This window comes from Pterocles gutturalis, unplaced genomic scaffold (genome assembly GCF_000699245.1).
Source record: "Pterocles gutturalis isolate BGI_N339 unplaced genomic scaffold, ASM69924v1 scaffold3634, whole genome shotgun sequence".
NCBI classification, from domain to species: domain Eukaryota; kingdom Metazoa; phylum Chordata; class Aves; order Pterocliformes; family Pteroclidae; genus Pterocles; species Pterocles gutturalis.
Window position 1 is genome coordinate 1 of NW_010132954.1, and position 17,399 is coordinate 17,399.

General features: G+C 40.5%; 1 protein-coding gene across 1 annotated transcript; it reads left to right on the forward strand.

Moving 5' to 3' along the window:
- Positions 1-677: 677 nt before the first annotated feature.
- Positions 678-15,178, forward strand: MIA3 (melanoma inhibitory activity family, member 3; the record flags this gene model as incomplete). Its single annotated transcript, XM_010081041.1, has 22 exons — positions 678-809; positions 2,031-2,052; positions 4,121-4,209; positions 4,364-4,441; positions 4,526-4,636; positions 5,484-5,555; positions 5,767-5,871; positions 6,628-6,750; positions 6,865-6,988; positions 7,827-7,882; positions 7,964-8,054; positions 8,187-8,325; positions 10,064-10,165; positions 10,265-10,325; positions 10,448-10,483; positions 10,575-10,642; positions 10,930-11,027; positions 11,146-11,277; positions 11,452-11,520; positions 11,643-11,719; positions 12,584-12,740; positions 14,293-15,178. Coding segments are annotated over 22 exons (2,256 nt in total), but the record flags the coding sequence as incomplete, so codon positions are not given.
- Between the last annotated feature and the right edge of the window lie 2,221 nt (positions 15,179-17,399).

Below are 17,399 nucleotides of genomic sequence, written 5' to 3' on the forward strand. Positions count from 1 at the left end.
CGAGGGGGCCGGTTGTCGTCGCCCCCGCCCCGCCGTGTCGGGCTTTGCGAGGGGAGCGTTGTGCCCTGGTTTTAACGGCACGCTGCCGCCGGTTGCGGGCAGGGAGAAGGTTTCTGTGTGGCTTGTGCAGGTGATTTTCCGAGCGCCATGTCTGCATCAGCCCTGTGAACTGTACCAGGTACCTTTTTTCAGGTGGTTGGTGCTCTCTGGCCTTCAGGGAGAAGTATGACGAGACACATGATGTGTGACCCTGTGACCAGGATGACAGTGGGGAAAAGATCTGGGCTGTTTTCAATGTCCAGACGTAAAGCTGTTGGGTTTTTTTTCCTCTCAATTTTTTGTCTTTACAGCTTTATTTGGAAACGGATCAGATAACTACTAGAGCTGTGTAACGCAAGATGGGTGTATAAGCGTATTTTGGTGTAGCTGTTCTTTGGCAGCAGATCGTTTCTGTCAGGTGTCTTTCAGATACTCTAGACTTCTCAGTTGAAATGCAACCATCGAGCTGCTTTGTGGTTTTCTTCAGTTTTGGTTTTCGGTTTACAGAAAAACTACAAGAAAGCTCTAGATGGTTCTCTGGTTTTATGAGAGGAATGAAAAGCATTTGGCGGACTTGTTGCCTTCCCTGAGTATTTAATAAAAATGTATTCATAGTTGTCAATGTTGTTGGTTTTCAGTTGGTTGCTACCCTTCCTGAGGAAATTCGTCCTGGGCCTGATTTCCATGGGCTTCCATGGGAGCCTGTTATTATCACTGCCTTAGTGGGAATTGCCACACTTGCTATAATTTTCTGGAGAACCTGCCTTTCAGTGAGTATGCTTCATGCTTGCAAGCCTGCTGATATTTCACTTACTGAGCAGTCTTTTGTAAGGTTAAACTGTTTCAGCATTACCGGGCTCAAAGCCATATGTAGTCTTTTGCATTTTTTACTTCTGTTTAGAGCATTACTGTGAACTAAATGCTGGGCTTAATAGCCCAAGTAGGCTGTAATTTTCTTCAGGCTAAGAAGTGTTTCCTCAAAGGTATTAATTGAAGCGCTTTTAGTAAGAGGCAGTTTTGAAAGCAAAACAAGGGAGTATGACATAAATCAAGAAGGCCAAGGAAAGAGTCAGCATATCTTTGAAATCATAAGCCTTCGATGTGCTTGAGCCTGTTGCTGACTATCTCCAAAACAAGCAGTTAATCCTTCCCCGTCATATTGTCCAGCTGCTTGTAGGTGCCACATTTAGGACCCTAAACACCTGATATTAATACTCACCAGAGAGCCCCTTCTCCGCTCCCTCCTCACTCTGAATTTGTCTTCCTGTTTTCTACACGGATAATTTTGTGTGCAAAAAAAATACCGTAACCAGCTCTCAAGTATACCAGTGCATCTCCTTGGGAACTGGTAGATGAAAATCAAATAGGAGAGCTTATTTTACAGCTGTCCAGTTCAGTGATGATATGCTCTTTAAGTCTGTGGAATACTTTATCTTTGCTTGACAAAAATAAATTAAAACTAAATATGATCTGTAACAATATTAGTAGTTTTTTTCTTTGCTTAGTTTTGAAATTGAATACACCAGGTCAGTATCAAATGCCAGAGTGTTAATGAAACAGCCTAAAAAGAAAGCTCCTGAAATTCTTCTTTAAGGATGTTAATTTCAAAATGAGCAACTGTCATGTAAACATATGTTGATTTAAAAGGATCAGAACTAGGATGCAAGTGTTTTTTGTGTTTGCAAGTTCATGACTTGTTTGATGCAAAATAGTTTCATTTTCTTTGTTGGATGGGGGCAGTTACTGATACCCTTTTAGTAACAGAGTAAACAGAGGTTTTCTGAGGGTCTAGGACAGAGCATTAGCCTAGAAGCTTTTATTAGGAAACAGCTTAAGCTTGTTTGTTATTCAGCACTGTTGTTGGCAGCAATAGATGTGTTTTCCATGTGCTTCTTTAGTTGATATATAAATGGTGACTTTTTTCTATAGGGAAAACTAATACAATTTTTCACTTATCACTTTTTATGGCTAATTTTTTTTTTCTTCTGTAGGTAAAGAGTAGAATATATCAAGGTAAGTTTCTCTGTTTTTCAGTGTACTTGATGCTTAGGCATGTAGAAGTTTTGAAGATTGTTTCAGAGGACCAAGTATTCACTCCCTTTAAAGGAGAATGCTAAGTTTAAGGTTATGGTGTAAGCTAGGCCAGCAGATGATATTTGCTTGAATATGAGGATTTCAGTTTTGCTGTTGCTAATGCTTTGATTAGGAGAAACAGTGCAGCTTGCACTTGCAAATTAAAGGGCAAGGAAAAGCTCCACCTTTTTCAACATAAATGTGATCCATTGGTTCACTGGTACAGTAGTAGTGGGGCAGAGTTTGTTTTTGTTTTCAGACTGGCAGTGGATCTGCTTTTGCTTGTTGCTTCCCTGAAGCTGGCTGCTGTGCAGTTGCAAACAGACCTTCTAAATGTGCACCTAAATATGCAGACACTCCTGTGGCTAGCACATCACTTTATACAAGAGCATTTCTCTAGCTTCAAATGTATAAAATTGAAGTGTACTGAACAGAAAAGAAATAGAATTCAAACTAGGGTGATTGCTGAAATTGCTAATTGAATACAAAGTGAAAATATAAAGGAATTATGTTCACATGAGCTCTCTGCCTCTTCCTCACAAACTACTTATCAGTCATTCCTCTCTAGTTTCGTTGTAGTTGTACTGCAGTTTCCTTCTATACAATTCATGCAGAATTGAGGAGCTGAAAAAAATCTGTCTTAGATCTGTAAGGTGATTTCTATACTGCAAAACAATTATTGTTATTGGAGGGGGGAAAACATTGGTATTGGTGGTGTAGAAATTACTTAGCAACCCACCCTAAAAAAATGAGGAACCATAGGTCTAATAAAATATTTTTTTTTCCCAAAAAAATATTCTTCTGCATGATACTGTGTAGGAACTACTAAAGCTAAGAACAAATAGATATTCTTCAAGCATTATAAGGGTCATGTTGTTATTAAAATCTCTATCCAAAATAGAGGAATATTAACAGTGACAAAAATGCTTTAAAAGATGGATTACACTTGGAGTCTCAAAGACAAAATCTATTATCCACTCTTCATGACAGTAGTAGAATTGGGAGACCAAGCTAATGCAGAGATTCCTGCCCCCTTTAAACTGCTGACAACTATCTTGTACCTTTGCAGTCACTTGTTAGCTCTCCTCTCCCCAGAGCAGGAAGGGCTGGGGATCCTCTGGCCCAAAAACCCTGTGGGAGGGGAAGGAGGAGTAGAAGTTGCCACTGTACCCTGTGGGATGCAGTTGGAACTGGTGCTTCCTGTTTGTGCTGCAGAATTTGCCGTAAGGCAAATGGGGCTTGAGGTGTTCAAATACAGCGGGTGGTTTAGGACTTGTAAAAGAATGACAATTGGATGTTCTTTAAATTAATTTGCAATAAAATAATTTAAGTATGTTAATGATTTTTGGTGAATCCTAAGGGTTGGTTGGCAACTTGTTTAGGTTGAGAAGTAAATGCATGCCTAAAGAATTGCTGCTTGTTCACAGCCTTTTTGAGGTCTGTTAGAAAGTGGTACAGTTCCTTGAGGCTTACTGATGATGATGTCTGCTAGCTGACAGTTTCTTTTGTGTTCCCAGTAGGTCTTTCTGAGGTTTCCTCTTATTATCTTTGCTGACCAAATATTCAGTTACAATATAGCAGAAAGAGATGGTTGTTAGGGGAAAGTGTTGCGTCTTCCGGAGTGTCTGTACAGCAGCAGTCCGAGACTGCTCTGACATCCTTGCTGCCCATTCTTGCCATCAACATACCTCAGCTGTATGTAGCCAGCACCTTGCAGTGCTCTGCTGTGCATTCTCTGACCAGCTTCTGTGAAGTGAATGCAAGAGTTATGTGCTTTATGTCAGTGTTCAATGCTTTACTGCCTTGTTTTTAATCCTAACTTTAAATGAAAACTGGAGAGGCTTAGACTCCTGCAGAAAGGGCTGACTGACAGGGACTTGACCCTATCCTGATTTATGCTGTAGTCCTTACCTGAAATTGTTCCCTGAAGGGGTAGTAATGATAACTCTGATTCCCCACCCCCCCGGATACGAAGTACGGTTACTGTAAGCTTTCTTTTTCTTCCTAGTGACTGAAAAGCAACTTGCTGAAAAGATTAAAAACCTTCTTCAAGAAAAGACAGAGATCTTGGGAAAGATATCAGAGTATGACCAAAAGGTATCGTTCTGGGTTCTCGTCCTTTGCTTCTTAATTTTCTGTTATTGGTTGAATGACACAGTCAAAGTAACTGCTAATATGTTTTTATTTTCTGTTCTTACTGAATACTATGTTGACAGTTTCCTCAGATCTGTTTGGTTGTTTCTGTGCTTAGATAAAGGAAGCAAAGGAATCAGTGAAAGTGGCCCAAGAACAAAAAGACATTCTCTCTGATGAAACTGCAGGGCTGAAGGTAAGAAACAGCTAACTGCCTGTACTGAAAGCAAAAACATAAATAAAATAACTTGCTTTAGTTGGTCTTTTGCTCCTTTTTTAGGAGACTGTCAAAGGACTGGAAGAAGCAAATCGTCAGCTAGATGACAAAGTAAAAAATCTGCATACAATGCTTGAAACAGAGAGAAAAAAGAATGAGAAGAAACAGAACAAGGTAAGAGCAATCACACTCGTATCTTACATTGCCCTTAATGTACCCTAAAAGCTGGTCATATCCTGATGGGTAAAGAGATAGAGGTAGAGCAAACAAGATGAACCACCTCAAAAAGAGAACTGAAATGAAATTTCAGGTTCATCCCAAGCTCAAGGAGGAGAATCTGTTTTTTTGGTTTTGTTTTTTTTTGGTTTTGGGTTTTTTTGGTAAGATCTTGGTGGACCTATGTGGTTATGTGCTTTCACATGCAAATGGATTTATTCAAGTCATGGGCTAGTCTAATACTTCCTAGCTGGAGCCAGGAAGTTCCTTAACAGTATGAGCTGAATGTTTCAGGTTGCTAAGAGATGTTTTCTTGGACTTGGAGGAGGAAGCATCTTTTTGTATAGTAAGTGTGAAGGTCTCCAAGCTTGTTTTTATTGTCCAGAGGTATTTATGTTTTCTTTTTTTATTTTTCTTTTTTTTTTTCTTTTTAAAGCCTGATTTTTTGTAGTAGTGGTAAGCTCCAACAGGTTCTTTGGTCTTGTTTTGATCAAAGGTTGTTGCTAATGGCAGCAGCACGTGTTACTTTCGTTCTAGACTGTGCAGGTGTACAGGGAACTTTCCCAGCCATGAACAGGCAGAGTCACAGGGAGAAGTTGATTCTAATGTGCTGTATGTTTCTATTCCTTACCTTGCTGATAAGGCAGTGCTGTGTTGCTGCTAGTCTAATGTCTGCTTTAAGTGGAAATTTGTTGGTGTTTTGAGTTTCATTTTATGCTTCCAAATTACACAGGTAAAATAATTACTCACGCTAAGGCATGTAGTAGGCTAATACAAAGTCACTGCTCATCTTTTTCTTATATAGATCTTTGAAACCCAGAAGTCCTTGGAGAAACTTCAGGAGGCTATCACTGTGCATTCTGTAGAGCTTTCAGAGGTAAAGCATTATTTACATCCTCTCAACAGTCACAAGTTCTTGTAGTAAGAAAATTCATATCTAGGATCTAATAGAAAATGCTAGCTTGGAAGTTTCCAAGTTGTTTGTGCATATATACCTTTTTATTTTGCATTTTACCAGGTAATATGTAGCTCTTGCTCCATTACACTTTGATTTTATGTCTTTTTGTTCCTTTTTGTTTCATATGTAGGTGCAGATAGCCCTTAATGAAGCTAAACTAAGTGAAGAAAAGGTGAAATCTGAGCTTCATCATGTGCAGGAAGAGAATGCTAGGCTGAAAAAGAGCAAGGAGCAAGTAAGTTATAACCAGCCAGGCAACTTCGTTTCTCTTTTGAAATAAATATTGGGGATTTATTCCTAGTTTTCTTGAGTATAACTTCAGCAGGTCTCTGTTTTCTTAACATGTCAGAATTCCACATTTATCATATTATTATAAAGATAAAACTTAAACACCTTGCCCCTGCCTGCACAGGTTTTTTGTGCAGGTGAGCCAGCAATTCAGTTTTTGTCAGCAACTTCACAGAAAGTCTATGCTGATGTGGTAGTCACTGCATGATTGGGAGATTGCTGCTTGGGATCAGAACTGAAGGAGGTCATGGTAAAGAATTGCCAAAAAGCAGTTCTGAGGATAAGCTAAATGGAGAGGACCTGTAATCATGACAGTTCTTTTACAAGTAATTGTAAATATCTGTTTTCTGTCTTCATATATGAAGTAGATTACCTTTTAAGGAAAGTAGTTTGATTACCTTTTGACCACAGTCAGTTCCACATATTTTGAAGTGTGTGAGCAGTTTGGTTCTGATGTTGGGATATTAGCTGTGAAAATGTCAAACTTGTAAAAATCACCTGATAATATAAATTGCAGAAAGATTCCCAGCATTCAGTTCTACCAATGGACTAGTGCTGAGTATCATAACTGTGAAGTTTACCCTTTATCTGTGACCTCTGGTCATCAGTTATCACCAAAGCTGTCAGTAAAATAGACTTTAATTACACATACCATGTACTAAAAATAAAACAAGTAATCATCTTACCTTGTTGCTTCATATAGCTGCTAAAAGAAGCTGAAGGTTGGAGTGAGAGGCATACTGAGCTCAGTGAGCAGATCAAACTGTATCAGAAATCTCAGAAGGACATAGAAGAAGCACTTGCCTACAAGGAAAATGAAATTGAAGTAGGTTCTTTATAACAAGCTTGCTTTAAATATTACACGTCATAAGATACTTTTGGAATACTTTACAAGATGCAGAGCGATTCTTTGTCAGTGAACCTTTGCTTTCATTACTAGGTTTTAACTAACTGCATTATGCAGCTGAAGCAGCTTGACATGGATTCAGCATCTGAGGCCAAGAAGGATGGCGAAGGGCAGGAATGGAGCACAGGAGATGTTCTGGCCAATGGAGAGTTGCCAGGTACAGTAATCCCGGCTGCTGGCTGGTAGGCCCAGTGGCTACAGCATTTGTAGTGGTGTGTTCACATAGGGTCATGTGGGGAACAAGGGAAATCCATGCATCTAGCTGTCTGGGGGTTAGGAGACTGACAGCTTTAATCCTCAAACAAAATGTCTCTTAACTGAAGGGAGAAACCCTTAAAAAGGCCAATAATTGCTTTTAGATTACCTTTTAGGTATATTGTAAGTGTAATGACACAGTTTTAAAGATTGCATATAAAAGTTAGTAATTAAGAACTGAAAGCTGAGAATCTCAGCTTTGTTGTTATGCTACATTTACTTTGCATATGAATTTTTAATGAGTATTGTGCTTACCTCCAGATAGGTAACTAATTTAGGTAATCATACTTTTTAAATCTGAAGGACCGAAATAGACATTTCCAAAACTACTCAGTTAGTTTGTCATTCCTGATGGTTGCATGTGTATTTGCTACATCTTTGAAGTCTTTTTTTTTTTTTTTTTTTTCCTAACCATATGGTATATGTGGGCTAGAAATTCTCACTTTTTGATTTTCAGATACTGTATCCAGTAACAGATACTGCATTCACATTAATACTAGTGTGGCGGCTAGAAGTGACAAGAAGGAATCCTCTGAATGCCTTTTGGAATAAATCTAATCGTTCTGTTGTGCTGGTCATGAAATTGCTATTGTGCTTTGTTCCCTACCTCCCTCTTTTTTTTAATGACATAAGGAGACCTATCCCAGATTAAAGTGTAGGAAGTGTTATTTTTAACAGCTGTAGAGTCCAGGGAATTGGAGTTATGAAACAGAGAAAACAAATATATTTTTCTCTTCTAGATAATGAGAGTGAGAAGATGAAGACTCAGATTAAGCAGATGATGGATGTCTCCAGGGTATGTTGCACAAGATACCTAATAGATGCACCCACATTACTGCTGTGCCTAAGATCGTAAACTTTCTGCTCCTCTTTTCAGGTAAAAACTATGTTATCTATAGTTGAAGAAGACAGAAATCTTCTGCAGTCCAAACTTAGTGATGAAATAACAGCAAGACATGAGCTGGAAGGTAGGCTTAGCAAAAGAATTGCTTAGGATGAAATGCTGTTTGTGGTTTAAAAAGAAACAGAGCATTTGAGTGGCATAACGATTCTCATTGCAACTTCCTTCAACTTCCTCTCCTACCTTTTCTCTCCAACAGAGCAAATAAAAAAATTAGAACATGATTCCTGTTCACTTCAGTCAGACAAAGCTCGACTGGAAAATGAATGCAAAACACTACAGCAGAAAGTGGAGATTCTTGGTGAACTTTACCAGCAGAAGGAGATGGCACTCCAGAAGTAAGCCTTTCGTTACACTTCCCCAACATAGCATATTATATCGTAGGCACTATCCAAATGCTCTTTGCTCAGAAGGGTTAAATAACTTGAAGTTGTATTTGGAATGAAAGAAAGGTGATGACTACTGTTTCAGCATGACTGAAGCTAGTAGCCCTTTTTTTACTTTTTCCACCATTCCAGAGATTGTAAAAAGCCTGTCGCTTTGCACACACAATATTGCCTTCTACCATTAAGAAACAAACAACAAACAACTTTTGGAGAAAGGAGATGGGTGGCTTGGTCTACAAATTCTGTGTTTGCTATGTCACATTGTCCAGAAATGTCAAGGAGAATATAGTGTCCATTTAGATTTATTCCTGTTGCTCTGACCTCAGTTCAGTGAGTCTAATTCTTATAATGTAGAAACTTAGTATTTTAGTCTTGGGAGCTTTTTGCATTCTCAAGGGGCTAAATTAAGGCTGAGTTTATGGGGGCAGCTGAGATGAATGAACTGCTAGCAGTGAAAAACTGCTTGTGTATCTGTCTTCATTCCTCATTTATTTATTAATTTATTTACTTGCTGAAGTTTCTGTAATATCATCTCAGTTTTGTGGGGAAATTTGAGATAGGATTCAGGGACTTTTTCAGCTAAATTCTGTAGGAAAGCTGAAATTGTGGTGGAGAAGCAATTTAAAGTTCTAAGGTTCAAGTGTGTCGGTTGGGGGAAGCACAGGGCTGGAACAAGCTAAGGAATTGAGGCTATACATCACCTCAGTGGTGAAACTGCCTGACCTCATGACTGCAGGATCCATGTGTAGTAAACACATAATAGAGAGGTGAATGGTAGCCCACCTTTCAAGGAAAACTTCCTCTTGACCTCTCTGAAGAATTTCTGTTCCTTCCAGAACTTTTAGGAAGTTACACTGTTACTACTTTTTGATTAGAATGAAGGACTTCCTGCAGGTTTTGGGTTTTTTTGTTTTGGTTTGGTTTTGGGTTTATATTTTTTTTTTTTTTGAAAACTCTTTCAGCATGTAGCCAAGGAAATGGATTATGTCGAGCTGGCTATTAGCAATAGTTAACTTACTACTAGTTTAATGGTTCCAGTTTGTGGGATAGCTCTTGTAAGTTAGCAACACATCATGGACCTCTTAAATACTTCCAGGAAAATGTCAAAAATGAAAAAAATAGTGAACCATGAGGTTATAAAAAGACTGTGGAAATTGGTCATGTAATAAATTGCAATGGAGAATACTTAGAAAAAAGCTTGTTTCCAACTTGTTCATGACTACTGAATGTGTTCGTCACCTGGGGCCCAAACTCCCCCTTTTTCATTACACATTCATTTCTTCATTTCCCCTGGTTACATGTCCGTTCTGGATATTTCCTTGTTTGTACCTTTGTAAATTTGGATTATCATCTGTAGAATCGATAAGTACACCACAGGATCTGAAGAGATGAACTGTCTGCAATTGTTACGTTCTGACAAATGTTTAGATGCCAACAGAACTTCAGAACTTCCCAGTCAACTCTGTGTCCTTAATTGTCAGGTTCTATACACAAAGGGTTTGTCTATTGGTTTGAGAAGACAGTATTTCTGTTTTAAAAAAAATCTCTCTTTATTGTCCCTCTGTGTTCTCATGTGTTGTTATAGATTCTGATATCACTGTTGTTAGCAGGGTAATACCTTGATTTTGTTTGTAATAGATGTGGGATTGTGGAATATATAATTTTTTTTTTTTTTTTTGTCCCTATCCAGAAAACTAACGCAGGAAGAGTACGAGCGTCAGGAGAAGGAGCAGAAGCTGTCTGCTGCAGATGAAAAAGCTGTGCTGGCCATCGAGGAAGTGAAAGTTTACAAGTAACTTCAGTTTCTGAAGACTGTTGTTTTCCTTTATTCCAGCTATTGAATAAAATTAATTTAAACCTCTCTCCTTCCCCTCTTTTTCCCTTTGTACAGGCAAAGGATCCAAGATATGGAAGAAGAATTGCAAAAAACAGAGAGATCTTACAAAAACCAGGTAAACTTCTTGCTTGCTGGTTATTGTGTCACCTTTTACTGCATCATTCCAATGCTCTGGAGTGAGTTACTGGAAGTACTAATAGTTGGACAAAATAAACTAAAAGCCTCCTTTCTTCTCAGATCGCTGCTCATGAGAAAAAGGCCCATGACAATTGGGTAAGAACGTTCTTCCTTTTCTGACAAAAAGAGTTTGTATTTGACTTCAGGTTGGTGCAGTTAATGCAGTTGGCAAAATTTTCCCTAATAGCTTATTGCCCGCTCTGCTGAGAGAGCTCTGGCTGAAGAAAAAAGAGAAGCAGCCAACCTGAGACAAAAGTAAGTCCAGTACAGACCACTTTTTACTCTTTGAACATGCTGCGTGTTGCTTGGGAGAGAAGGAGCTCAAACAATGCAAGCTGCTTAGTTATCCTGCCTGCTCAGAACGTGCAGTGTATATTTGAGTTACTAGTTTTAAACTACTACTAAACTTCTTTGATGGTTAAAATAAGATTTCTCAGTGAAAGATGTAACATTTTACAATGCAGTTTGCCTTGTTACATTATAACAAATATAACTTTCATTTATTATTTGAATTTAAAATAACCTTTATTTTTTTAAATTAGACTAATAGAAGTAAACCAAAAAATTGTAATGCTTCAAAGACCATTGATTGTAAAGCCAACTCCAGGCAGACCTGATCGCCAAGTCCCACCACGACGAGGTAAATGCTGCTGTTTCTACCAAACTTTGGTCTTTGAGTCAGTAGATCCTAAAAAAATAAGGCTATGATAGATAAATTGTACAGAAGTAAATCAAGTGTTTTTTCTTCTTTGGCATAGGGCCCTTAAGCAGAGATGGCTCTTTTGGCCCATCACCTGTGAGTGGAGGAAATCCATCACCCACACAGATGATAGAAGTTCCTCCTCGGCCTCTTTCTGCTCCTCGAAGGGAAGGCTCAAGAGGTGAATTTGGTAAGCAGTGAAGCTTCCCTTCTGCGATAATTCTTATGCTACGAACCCAAGAATGCTAAGGTCTGGTCTTGGTTCTAGGAATAGTGTTAAGTAGTGATACATGAGTGTTTATTTAATTTGAAATAGCTCAGGCATGTGTTGATTAGGATCTCTGGGGCTCTTGTTTCCCTTAAGGTGCAGTGGTAGATGGCCCCCCTGCTCCACGAAGGCCACCAGAGTTACCTGGAAGGATGTCTGTTCCTGGTAAGTTCTGTGGCCTGCAGCCAACTGCAAATTAGTTATTCTTTCACTTCAGAAATGTAACTTAAAAACCATGTTCCTTATGCTGAGCACAGCAAGACACGCATTTGTGTGTCCCTTTACAGATCTTGGGTCTGCTGTAGCGTCCCTGATCAATAGTGGGCCAAGAACCTCCTCCCCTTCCACAGCAATGGATGGAGTGGTAAGCTGAAAAAACCCAACCTTCAGGAAGTGTTTCTAATACATAATTCACTGTACTTCCTGCTGCTTCTTTAACTGTATCATGTTCTGTCTTGTCTGTATCCTGTCACTATCCTTATTTGCTGTCCAAAAAAAAAAAAAAAAGCAACCCTCTCCTAAAGAGTCTGAAGCCCCCTGTGTAACTACTGATTCACCTTCATCTATTGAACCAGCCACAGTGAGTACTCAGAGGCTGAATATGGTGTTACTCTGCTTTGATGGAGAGGAATAACAGGCTTGGTGTTCTGAACTGCTAAATAACAAAATGCTCTGCGAAACTAACCAAGCGCTTATACCTCTGTCTCAAAAGGTTTCTCTAATAATGAATGGTTGCTATCCGGTTTCTGTGGAATTGAGGAAATGAGATCTTTCTTGTTAAGGACTGCAGGCAAAGACTTTGGAGTGACTACAACAATAATGCCGAGGTGCTGACTTACCTGTGATATTTAAGCACAATTCTATATGTAATTCAAGGTGCCAGGCCCTTTACCGAAGGAGTGTCTACCAAGGACACTTCAAAATGGAGTGAACTTTTCTTTAGTACAGCTTTAGCTAAAGAAAACTTGTCATCTCGGTAGGTACACCAAGCCCTCACTCCTAGGTACTGCAAGCAGTGTTGTGGTTGAAGGGACAATGATGGTGCGGTAACTTTCCCGATATTCTACTTGGTTAACGTGTTTTGGGGTGTGTTTGTCTTTTTTTCCCCCCCCCCCCTCCCTCTTTCCACCTCTTGGGCCTTTGGGCGAGTGGTTGTGGTGTTCAGCAGTACCAGTACTTCTCTGATGCAGGGAGTAACACCCTGAAGTATTAACCTAATTTTGCACAGGCTATTGCTAGTCCCAAAGGCCCACCTTCTTTCCCTGGGACACCTGTCATGACCTCCCCAGTGATGGGACCTCCGCCTCCACCGCCTGTTCGCTACGGACCACCACCAGCTCCTCTCCGTGGGCACTTTGGGCCTCGACCTCTTCCTGTGCCCCTAGGTACAGTTGTGTTGGCATGTGCCAAATCTTAACTTCTTCCACTGTGCTTCTTCGAAGCCTACTGCAGAACTGAGATCTGCCATCCCTTAGCACACAGCTTCCTTACACTTCATGGGGTCTAGCTGTCTTGCTTGATAAGCTTGGACAGGTGCATTTTTTCAAGCCTCCTTAATCACAGAACGGTTTGGGTTGGAAAGGACCCTAAAGATCATCTAGTACCACCCCCCTGCCATGGGCAGGGACACCTCCCACTAGCCCAGGTTGCTCAAAGCCTCATCCAGCCTGGCCTTGAACCCCTCCAGGGATGGGGCATCCACAGCTTCTCTGGGCAACCTGGGCCACTGCCTCACCACCCTCACAGGAAAAAAATTCTTCCCAGTATCTAGTCTAAATCTACCTTCCTCCAGCTTAATCCACTACCCCTCGTCCTGTCACTACATGCCCTTGTAAGAAGTCCCTCCCCATCTCTCCTGTAGGCCCCCTTCAGGTACCAGAAGGCCACTATAAGGTCCCCCCAGAGCCTTCTTTTCTCCAGGCTGAACAATGCCATCTAGAACCATAAAGTGATCTAGAATCAGCTCTAGAATACTATCTAGACCTATAAGCGGTCTAGAACAGTCCTTAGAATCAGCTCCAGAGTGCTATCAGAACCACAAAGTAATCCAGCATGAGCCCCAGAATGCTATCTAGAGCCATAAGGTGATACAGAATCAGCTCTAAAAGACTATAAAAGATATCTAGAAACAGCTCTAGAACCAGCCACCCAGAACCATAAAGTGCTCTTGGATCAGCTCTAGAAAGCCACTGAGAACATAAAAGTGATCTAGAATCATATCTAGAATGATATTTGGACCCATGAAGCTATCTCGAAAACAGCTCTAGAGCACTATCTAGAACCATAAAAGGTGTTGCAGAATCAGCTCCGGAATGCTATCCGGAGCCATAAAGTTATCTGGACTCAGCTACCTAGAACCATAATGTGCTCTGGAATCAGCTTTAGAACGCTATCTAGAGCAATGACATGACCGAGAATCAGCCACATAATGCTATCCAGAACCATGAACTGTTTTAGACCCAAGTCTAGAAACTGGACTGGAACACCATCTGGGAACCATCAAGTGATCTAGAATCAGCCGCTTAATGACATCTAGCACCATAAAGTGATCTAGAATCAGTTCTAGAACCTGATCTAGAACCAACAAGTGAGTGAGAATGTGGTCTAGAACCACCTCCCTGCCAAACCCCCAACTCCGCACACTGCCGGCACATGTTCGGTTTTTCATCTACCAACACCCCCAAGTCCTTCTCCTCAGAGCCGCAAAGTGTTTTGCAAGGTGTTAAAGCCAAGGTGTTTTTCCTCATTTGGTTTACAATGGAGACCAGCAGCCAAAAGTCACCAGAGTATATAATTCATGGCCTGTGAAGTTTGAATATGACAGTGACCCACCTCAGAGCTGCTCCAAAAAATTAAGAAATGAGGAACCAGGCAGGAACTTCACCATTTAGGTTAAAGCAACATGTCATTTAACTCTGTGTTTTCCTCTCCTTCTAGTTCGTGGTCCTCCCTTACCACCTCCAGCTGGAAGAGATTTCTTACCTGGCCCACCCTTAGGAATGAGAAATCTGCCTCCTGGCCCAGTAGCACCTCCTCCAGACCCCAGAGGCTATGGACGTGTGCACCCTCCTTTTCGACCCCTGGGTCCTCCGGGCCCACGGCTCCCCCCACCGGGTTCAAGAGACTATACGCCTTCTCCTAACAGAGACTTGCCTCCATCGGGACCCAGAGACTTCCCCGCAGGCCCTCCGCCACCGCCACCAGCGGCAGGCTCAAAGGACTCTACACAGCCTCCAGCGCAGAAACCCTAACTGCAGTGCCTGGTCAGCAGCTCAACGGAATGGAGACTAGCACACTTCCTGCGGTCAGGATTTTAGGAAATGGCTCTTGCTTTGAAGCCATTTCTCTCATTTCAGTATATTTCAGCTTTGGCAGGATTAATTTTTATCCAATTGCTACAGACATCTTATGTGCATTTATGATCACCTTAAACTCATCCATCCTCTTGGGCTGCAAGAACCTTTTTGTGATGGACTTGAACCTACTCTAAACGTGCAATAGAAAGGAAGTACCTGTGTGGCTAGTTTTAATTAAATGTAGCCTCTGTAACCAGTTGGTGAATGAACTAATTTCGTGAAAAATGTAAATCAAATCATTTCCTGTGGAAATAATTTTTAAGTAAAATGCTGTCTTACCTGCCTTCTCCATCACATCATTAAGCTGCAGTTATTGTAGGCCAGGCATTTACCTGAGGACTGGGAGGTGTTTTTTGTTTGTTTTTTTGTTTTTTTTTAAAATGTCTGGTCAGAGATCAGAAGTGCAAATGACACTGTATTCAAAGGAAAGTTATAATAAAAAGCAAAATTCCTTTTGCTAAACCCTGAAGGCTTTGTTTCAGTACCCTTTTTTGTTCAGAAAGGACATTGGTTCAGTAATTTAACCAGAGACTGCTACAGCTGTAAGTTCAAGAACTGAATCAAGGCTGACAAACTGCTGCTCCTGCAAGCCTCACGCCTGTGTTACCCTTATGCTGAACCACTCTGGCAAGTTATGGATTTGCTTCACATAATGAGGACAATAGGGGATATAGCCCCCCTCAGCTGAAGGGCAGCATGGAGCTGGAAACCTTTATGAAGTTGCAGAGTTAGTTTGGAAATAAAGGTGAATGTTCCAGGACTCTAGAAACTAAGAAATTTCATAATCGCTTTCTGCTTTCAAGACTGGCTTGCAGCATTAAGCAAGGTTTGAGAGCTGAGTTTTCATCTTACTCAATATTTAAGACTGATTCAGCTTCCTTGGCAGTAAGGTTGTATTTTTACAGCCTTTTTCACTTACATGCAAAAAAAAATAGTAGTGGGTGTATGTAAACCATACTAACCTGTATTGCTTCAAATCAGTTTGCATAGACCGAACACGGGATAGCTTTAAAAACACATCCTACGCTTGTAGCTGTTCAAGGAAGTTCCTGAATGTAAGTGTTAATACAAGGATGAGCATGTAGTATTGGGCACAGCAGGCCCCTTACTTATCTAGACACTAAGGTTTTTCAGAAGTGCTCTGTACAAAAGTAAGCCTTAGGGAGAAAAAAAAAAGGAAAACAACTAGAAATTGTAAAAAAAAAAAACCTACTGAAAGGGCATTACAGCTTTACTGCCAGAGTACAAGCAGCCATTAAACTTGCCATCTAGGTGTTACATTCTTACAGTACAAGTATTAAGCTTTAGATTTAAGATGAAAGACAAGATAGAACATCACTGAAGTATAAAACAATACAAGAGCTTGGGGGCTGGGGAGCAGTAGTCCTTTCGGTGAAAAACAGTTCACAAAAAACACAAAGGAGAGAAGCAACTTTAAAAATGGTATTTCACACTCTACAGACATTAATTCACAATTAGTTAAATACAAAGCTCTACTTGTGTATTTAACAAAAATACTTCAAAGTTGACATTTCATATAATGAGTTAATACAGACACCTACAAGCTGGGGAAGAGTCAAGGTAAGTGGCTGAGACAAGGGGTTTGTAATTCAAGCAGAAGTGTTCAATTTGCATATTGGCTAATAACACGCACAACGATGAACATTTGTGTTTGAAAGTTGGGTTCTCCAAATTCAGGATCTTTCGTTCCCCCACACCAAGCTTTGTGATGTTTAGTGTTACCCCCTTGCCCACCGTAACAACTGAAAGCTGGGTGGAACGGCCCTCAGGAGCACCAGGAGGAGGGAGGGGACACACAAGTGACCGAAGTGTTTTTGCCAGGCCACAAGCACCACCAGCAGACACGAGAAGATGACAGAGCCCCAGAACTGTCCTCTGCTGAGCAAGACGGGCTGTGTGCATTGCAGGACGCTCAGTGCTACAGCTTTGTGGAAGGTCAGAAAGACCTGAGCCAGGCAGGGACCACAGCTACTGACCTCGCTCAGATTTATTTGCAGCTGTAGACTAACGCTTTGCTCCATCCTTTTGCAAAGTTCAAAGGGATGATTTTTATCTATTTTTTAAGAATCTGTGTATCTTCCTTTTGTATGGTATCAAGAATACTGCATTCAGAGGTATTTCCTTATCTTTTCAGGGCTTGATATTCAGTGTAGCGGATGTCATGCCAGTGGGGTATTGTAAAGACCCGTAAACAGGAAAATTCAATTGCACTTTTTTATTTTTCCCCCTCTAGCCACTAGTGGAATTAAGAAAATGTTGCTGACTTTTGTCGTAACACCTAAATAACTTCAGCCTTAGTTATACCAGAACAGAGGGAAGGCAAGAAGATTAGGACATTCAAAAATAGCTTTTTATCCTAATTGATAGGGTAAAGCCAAATATGCTGAACACCTGGCTGTAGACAAGTATGAGGAAAAGTAACATCCTTCCCATTAAAGCGTAATGTAACATCTTGGGGTTACATGACAGAAAAGAGGAATTGGTGATACATCTGCACCCAGACTGTTAAAAATAAACCCAATATTTGACACTATTTTGGGAGCTGGGTCTTTTGTTAGCATAGCAGAGTATTCAGGCACTAGTTAGATATGGAAGAAGTATATCAAACCTTAAAGTATTGTATTAAATATCCACGCAAATATATGAAAGATTTGACTGGGTTCTACT